The sequence below is a fragment of the Etheostoma spectabile genome, chromosome 9 (genome assembly GCF_008692095.1).
Source record: "Etheostoma spectabile isolate EspeVRDwgs_2016 chromosome 9, UIUC_Espe_1.0, whole genome shotgun sequence".
Lineage (NCBI taxonomy): Eukaryota > Metazoa > Chordata > Actinopteri > Perciformes > Percidae > Etheostoma > Etheostoma spectabile.
Window position 1 is genome coordinate 1,596,229 of NC_045741.1, and position 7,961 is coordinate 1,604,189.

Below are 7,961 nucleotides of genomic sequence, written 5' to 3' on the forward strand. Positions count from 1 at the left end.
TCTGGATGTGGCAGTGGGTGGTGTTGTGCGCAAAGTCTGAGGTATAAAGGGTGATATACTTAGGCTACGTTTACACAGGGGTGGCTATTTTCATGAATGGACAACTCAACCTCTCTGTTTTCAAAAATAAAATTGTGCACAGCTGTCAGTTTTTAGAAAAGTGTTTGGTTACACGTACCTGTGTATATATGCTGGCAATGCCGCCAAGCGTATGCCAAACCTGTAGGTGGAAGTGTAACGAGAAGCTCAAGCCCACGTTCACCAATCAGAATCCCAAAAATAGCAACAACAGCAACAAATCACTTCCTCGGCTGCCTAAACCTTTGATTTTCACAGTTTACATGCAAACATCCAAACGTGCAAACAAAGATTTCCAAAATCTCCACTCTGGCAAGAGTTTTTAGAAAGACTCGTTTTTAGAAGGACTCGTTTTTCGAGGCGAATGCTTCGTTTTTTTTTTTCTTGGTCCGGATCAGACTGAATGATGGTCTGACTAGTTTTGGAGGGTGAATGCATTTTATGGATGGTTCATGCATCAAATGTATACAATGCAACAAATACATGGACCTTTTAGGTGTGAAAAGGCACAAAGATGACTATGCTATACTCCTACTTACTACTATACTAAAAACATAACTATGAAACTTTGAAAGCCCCACTCTTTTATCTATGTATCTACGCACTACCCATTCCCTCCACATGCCTCTCTTTTCTGTTGTATTATTAAGCAAGTTAAACAATCACAACAGTGCCCAATGTGTGTTGTAATCTTTTGGCGGTCTCCCAGAAAGAGCTAGGTTTTTCTTTGTTTGTCTTGCAGTTGTTTGTTATTCTCCATGTGTGAGGGGAAAAAGTGAGTTGGTGTGCTCTCAGACGTGTTTGTGGGAGTGAGGCTTGATGACATAGTTGGGCTTCGGTCCCTTGGGAGGAAAGGGGGGGGTTAAAACATTTATACACCATAGGTTTTTGCCATTAAGCTTTGTCCTTTTGTCACAATAGAAATACCTTGTCATGTTTTAATTTATGTATGCTACTAAAACAGTTTCAAAGACAATTTATCTGGGCTTGAAGTGATTCACAAGAAACAAGAGACAACACAAAGTCCAGGTTGAGACATCTGTTAAGGGCTTGGGATTTGTCTCAAGAGACAAATATGGTAACAATAAAGCCTCTGTTTTTTTCTCACAACAAGGAGAAGGGAGCTATGCCATACATAATCTCTGGCTTTGACATAGGCTTATTGGACAGCACGGAAAGAGCAAACAATAGCTATATGTTCAGAGCAAAAAAAGTTTTCCCTCTAGCTATACCCCACTGAGGTACTGTGTTTTTGGAGTCAGCTGGGGGAGAATTTAACATTGTTATCTAACTGTCTTTCACTTAGACTTTAATGATTTCCAAATGTTCCATCTGATTGCTACTGGCAACGTTTGTGTGTTTGGAATTATGTGTTTGAAATGTGAGCGGGTCTTGGCTGGCACAAGGCTATGGGGTAAAACACAAGGTCTGACCCCGTGGAAAAACCTGGCTGCGGACGTTCTCATAGTATACATGATACTAATGGAAAAGAGCTGTTTGGTACCTCACTCAAACCTTAGCACTGTTTTGTGCCACTCTGACTTCATGTGAGATGGGTGTATACTTGTGTATCTGCAAGTTACACTCTGAATGTGTTTAAGTGGGTTGTGCAGATACACGGTGAATATGCTTAAGTGGATCATGCAGATGTAGAACGTAAAGAAAGATCTCAGGATGTGGTGAAGCTTTTTAACCACCTGAAAGCTTGTGGCTGAAAAGGAAGAGCAAATGTGAAGTGAGATTCTGAAAACATCAGTGCATTGTTTAAGTCAGGTAGCCCAGACCTGCCCATATCACTGAACTGTTCATTACAGATGACTGTGCAGTAGACAAAACACTGACTGAGACCCAATATACTGAGCTTCAGTGTCCATACACCATGCTGCGCGTTGCTTTGCTTGATTGACCGGGATCAGTTACAGTTGTTTGTAGTCATGGCTGCTCTGATGTCTGTGGCTAAAATGAGAGCACCTACAGAGAGTTAAAGGGAGATAATAAGCGTCAATCCCTGTCACTCTTTGCTAGTAATGCACCAATTTGAAATTTCATGGCTGATTAAGATAACTAATATCATCATAACTGATCACATTACTTATACATTTGCCAAAACAAGAAGCCGCCAGTCAAACTTTTTTAGTTTGACCTGTTTTTTTTCCCATTGTAAGTAAGATTTTTTAAATGAAGTTGTAGCCTAGGTATAATAAGAAAGCCATTTTTTTGCATACTGTTCATCTTTTCTGCTCTTAAAAGAGCACTGCACCCATTTAGCATTGCACGTCTGTAGCATTGTCGATAAAAATTGATGCAGCAGAACCAAAGAGATCTTTTTGCATGCATCCACTTCCTATCAAAATCTGGCACCTACAGTAGCCTCAATGCAGATATTGACTGCCAACGGTTTTCTAGGACATCCGTTTATAGTAGCAGCTGAGCAGCCTTGAGATAAGGTGGATACAGAGGCCTGGTAAGCTCACTTTCTTCTAACTCCACAACACCAGATTTTTTATTTTCCAACTTATAGTCTTCAGCCCCAACTGACTCAAGTGACGTCACATGAAGACACTTATCAGATTAAAAGCAGTTCTGACATTTGTTGTAACAAGGAAAGCCTTATCTTTATAGGATGTAAGGAAAAGGTGCCTTTAATGTGAATCACAATGGTCAGTCAAAAAAGAAATTCTCAAAGTGTAAACCCTTTGATGTGACCTTTTTAAAACCCTTTTGCAACAGTGATTTGCTCATTTGTTAGATTTTGTGAGACCAATCAGATACATCTGCTTCAACAGTTTTGACTGTTTACTGAGATCTCTGTACAGTGCTGTATGACATATAGAGAGTTGGACAGCGTGAACTGGATCATTCCTGTAGACCATGCTTTGCCCAGGATCTTTTCATATCTTTGAGGCAACTAGTGAAGGCCACAGCTAATATTTACAGGCTTTACAAGGCAGAGTGCACTTAGAGTGTAAGGTCTGGTTCTTGTTCTACTTAAGAACAGGAGGTCAAAATTGACCATTTAAGGAATTTAAAACTTGAAATTGCCTTAAGATAATTATAATTGGAATGCTGTGTGTTGATTATATGTTTTAAAGGTTACTTTGCTTATAAGGGGTTAGACTGAGATGCGCTTCATTGTCCAGATAAACAAACTAGATTATAAGACTGAAAAAGTCCATTTGCTAAATTATTCTGGTAATATATAATGTGTTAGTAATTGTTGCTTTTCAGAATAGGGACTTACTGTATGGAAAAAAACATGCACCTCATTAAATGGGAATTTAGTGTTAAATATTCTGATGAGACTACCATCACCAACACTACGCATCCTTACAAAGGACATATTAAATGGTACATTTCTCAGAAAAACTGGCATTTTGTATTAGTTGTTCTATGTGTTGAAAATAAAATGGCTGACTCTTTTCTGGAGTAGATTATTACTGTACATTATCATGTTCACTACAAGAAAGAGCTCATACATGATTTACATAAATAAGTCAACATCTTGTGAGACATGCCATTTCAATCCTTGCACGTACTGTACATCTGATTCATACAATTGTCTTCTCTTCACCGCAGGGCCATTGTTTCGCAGTCCATGTGAGCTGCTGCCAGTGGGGGTGGGGCACCCTGTACAGGCCACGTTGAGGAGCTTCACCGCCCTGTCAGGCTGTGCTAGCAGGGGTACCACGAGCCTCCCTCAGGAGGTCCACATCATCAACCTGAGGGGACATGTTCCAGAGGGACCAGACAACAGCCCAGCTGAAGTGAGTCATCCTTAGTAAAAGAAGTGAAACTTGAGTTATATTGTGTACCAACATTATGAACTCTTCAAAATAAAAACAGTCAAGATTAGACTTTGAAGTACAATAATACATAGTGAAGCACTAAACAATTCTCTAAACCCATATTTACGATCAGTGTTGGCAGAGAGTTGTGTATTGTTTTTTCAACATTAACAACATAGTCAAGTAAGAGAGGATTTGTCTTCCATATCATCTCATCTTCTAGGGACTTTATTGTTTAGCCTGATAAAGAAGGCTGCATTTGATGTTTCCACCGCCCTCGTTTGCTCAATATTTGACCAGTGACTCTGAAAACAGTTGCCAGTACTTTTCCCTTTTGCCTAGAGGAAGCTTCTTGGCCAAAGTTAGGTATTATAGGCTGGTCACAGTGAGTGGTACAGTATATTTCATCCAAAAAATGGAGCCAAAACTAGAGGCTTGTTGACAAAGGATTTTCACATTGCTAGTTTGTAAACTATTTTTTTTTAATGAGCTGGTGGCCAACATGCGAGGCAGGAACATGCTTATGTTTGTACCTGGGTTCTTTGTATTTTTTTGGACTGCACTGTTTACTCCCCCTTGGAATTTTGTTAATCATTTCCATTTAAAAAACATCATTAACAGCCTTAATAATTAACGGGACATTAAGTTTGCAGTGTTTATTCAAGGGACATATTTGCACCATGGACTCCTGTCTCATACTTGTCTAAAGACCATGCCTCTTGTCTTGAGCAGTTAATACTCAGCTATCACACCAATAAGCTTTTATAGCCTCCTCCAGTTTGGACTCTCTGGTTCTCCATTCACTCAGAGGTAAGCAAATGGTGCAAGTGGAACTTGACATGAACAAAATGCGCAAATGTACTTCACCATGTTGGGAGGATTTAGGCCAATTCCTTGTATTTGAAAACCTACTTGGCAACAACCCTGGTTCTGATTCCAATGACCGGATGGGCCTCCCTTACCCTACCTTTGACTTTCTAGAGCATGAAAAACAAGACAGTGATTAGTCAGTCATTTAAATGTCTGTACAGAGGTATTTTCCAACCACTTATTTGTTTTTAACAAGACATCTTTAGTGCGCTCATTCAAACTGTCAGCACATCTCCTGATAGTGTTCCATAAGTTGATGTCGGTTTTGAAACCACTCCCTGTCTTCAGGTGTTATACAGAATGTCTCATGGCAGGTCTCCTCAACGTTTGAAGATGAATCACAGGCCCTTGGCCTTGAAAAACGCTTTATCTGGATTTTAAACTGTCCCACGTTCCCATCCCCCTCAGTCACAGCAGTGTAAAAAGCAGCATGTATTGACTTGCCATTGCTATTTTGCTGCTGATGTAGGCTTAAGCGTTGCTAAGGCCAAATATACAGAAACACAGTGTGTGTGAGTATGATGCATCAGCAGATAAAACAGAAATGACTGGTTTCAGTGCTGTGCTTTTTCTGGGGCTTTACTACATGAACTTTAGTTATGTTAAATTTATGTTATCATAACAATAATAAGGATTTGTCTTGTGTTGTATGTTTACTCCACACAATGTATGATTAAGGACTTAAAGCAGTCACAGTTCTTTTATTATTTGATTACAATCTTGTCATTATGTAGGGTTGAGCAGGAGTTTGTTTCAGCATTATCGCAATGCATGCATGTGCAAAAGACACATTGCAAAGGATACAATGTAATAAGGCAAACTGGGTCCAACATGGTACAATGTTTAAACCATTTTTTCCTATTATGGTCTCTGGGTTGGCATGCATACCCTGTCTGCACATTGGATAACCAGTCACCTTTTATGGGGCAGATTGTTGAATGCAAATTTAAATCCATACAGAAAGGATTTTTGACATAAATGACAATATTTCTTTTCTTCTATTTTTAAACTTGTTTTAACAAGCACCCTTCAAAAGTAAAACAATTGTAACCATTTTTTTTTACTGCTCTTGAAGCTGTCACAACACTAAAGTCTGGCTGTCTATATCTTATTTTACCATTCTGTTGGTAGTGATTGACCATATAATGGTTTAACAACTAGTAAAAGTCTGGTGGTAATCCTGATTATTTTGTCAAATGTAATATTTTTTTCTTCTACATAGTGTATTTATTTAAATTAATATTCATGAAATGCATACATGAAATGAAACAAATTTGGACACTGGCCACCTAAAGTCTGCATTTTTGTCTTTTGGCTCTGTACTGACATCTTAAAAAATTGCCACATTTACTTTACGTTGTTATTTTCTTCTTTGTTAACAGCTGTATGGAATAATTAGCGGTGTAAATGACCACTCCTAGTATAACTGTAATAGATAGTCCATTAAAACCTTTAGTCTGGGGTCTGTGAAAGCCATCTCTTCACGTCATTTTATCCAGCTGTTGGTAACCCATTACCTCCATGGTCAAGTGAGGACTTTTGCGGAGGAGGCAGAAGTCCAGCTGTCTGTTACCCTGCCTACAGCCTTGGCTGCAGAAGGTCACTCCAGCTCTGGTAGAGATTAGGTGGCCTAGCGTTCTGTGAGTAAAGGTTTCTGCTCGTGATAAGATAAGATCCCCACTCCCACTCTGGTCCTTGATTGCATTTCTATTTAGGTCGTGGGCACAGATTAGCCTTTTTGGACGCAAGCAGCCTCTTTCTAAGTGCTTAGCCTTCAACAAGACTGTGTTGGATGGCACACACAGTGCGTCAGACTGTGGTCTCATTGACACGATCTGCCCCTGATCTGTCATCTTTGGTGACAGAAGGAGGCGAGAATCCAGTGTAAAAAAAGGATTACAATTTAAAACGAAGGTGATCTGGAATACTTAACATCCTTGGCAACATTTGGGCAAGGGTGCTCTGAACTAAGAGGGTGTGAAAAAGGACCACAGTGCTCGTTATATTTATCCTTGACGAATGCAAGTCTAAAGTGTTAAACCTATTCCTCATTTTCTGAAGCAAATTGAAAGCAAGTAGAGTTGGAAGTAAGGAGGTTTATCTCTTACAGTGGAAGCTTTATTGAACTTGCTTTCTAAAAACAGACCATGAACTCCAAACAGTAACACCTTTAGGCTTGAAAGGTGTCTCTGAAATGTTTATTGCTTGCTCCTTTTTGATGAAAATTAGTCAGTTTGGATTTACAAAAGTTACAATGGATTCCAACAACATCCCAGTTTCATGGGAAAATAAAACGCACGCATAAACTTCTCAAACCACTTTAGTAGTCACTCATATCTTAGTATGATGTCGTTTTAGGCTTAGGTTGTTTATAAAAAAGTGGGCCCAGGACCACAGTAATAACCTGTTTGGTGAATATAATGAATTCAAACTTTAAAGGTCCCATGGCATGAAAATGTCACTTTATATTTTTTAACATTAATATGAGTTCCCCCAGCCTGCCTGTGGTCCCCCAGTGGCTAGAAATGGTGAGCCCTGAGTATCCTGCTCTGCCTTTGAGAAAATGAAAGCTCAGATGGGCCGATCTGGAATCTTGCCCCTTATTAGGTCATAATCGGCATGGTTTCCTCCCCTTTCTCTGCTTTGCCCACCTGGAGAATTTTGCCCCCCCATGAAAGAGAGACATCATGGCTTTTAAACGAGCAAAGTGGCAGTTGGTCAAGGCCACACCCCCAGCCTCCACCTTGCCCCCCCCCTCCTCCTCAAGAGCTACAGACTCAGAAAGGGCACGTCCTAAGGAAAGCTCATTGTGGGACTGGCTCCAGTGGCTGTAATTCTGCACCAAGGCTGAATTTTGGGAAATGTAAATGTGCTGTATTTATATAGCGCTTTTCTAGTCTTAACGACTACTCAAAGCGCTTTTTACATCATACAGGATACATTCACCATTCACACACATTCATACACTGTGGCCGAGGCTGCCGTACAAGGTGCCACCTGCTCATCAGATATACACTCATACACATTCACACACCGATGCGCAGCACCGGGGGCAACTCGGGGTTCAGTGTCTTCGACTCCCATGTCGAAGGACACTTCGACATGGGAGTGCAGGGCAAGGGTTTTAACCACCAACCTTTCGATTGGCAGGCAACCGCTCTACCACTGAGCCCCAGCCGCCCAAAGAGACTTCAAATATGGTATTAGGGGACCACTAAGGTCTATATA

General features: G+C 40.3%; 1 protein-coding gene across 3 annotated transcripts in view; it reads left to right on the forward strand.

The window, feature by feature from the left end:
• The window catches only part of tgfbr3 (transforming growth factor, beta receptor III), an 84,432-nt gene that overhangs the window by 31,634 nt on the left and 44,837 nt on the right, over positions 1 to 7,961 (forward strand). For all 3 annotated transcript variants that reach the window (XM_032525720.1, XM_032525721.1, XM_032525722.1), the window contains exon 3: positions 3,655 to 3,842. In XM_032525720.1, the coding sequence (XP_032381611.1) occupies positions 3,655 to 3,842 (188 nt within the window). The remainder of the gene's footprint in view (positions 1 to 3,654; positions 3,843 to 7,961) is intronic.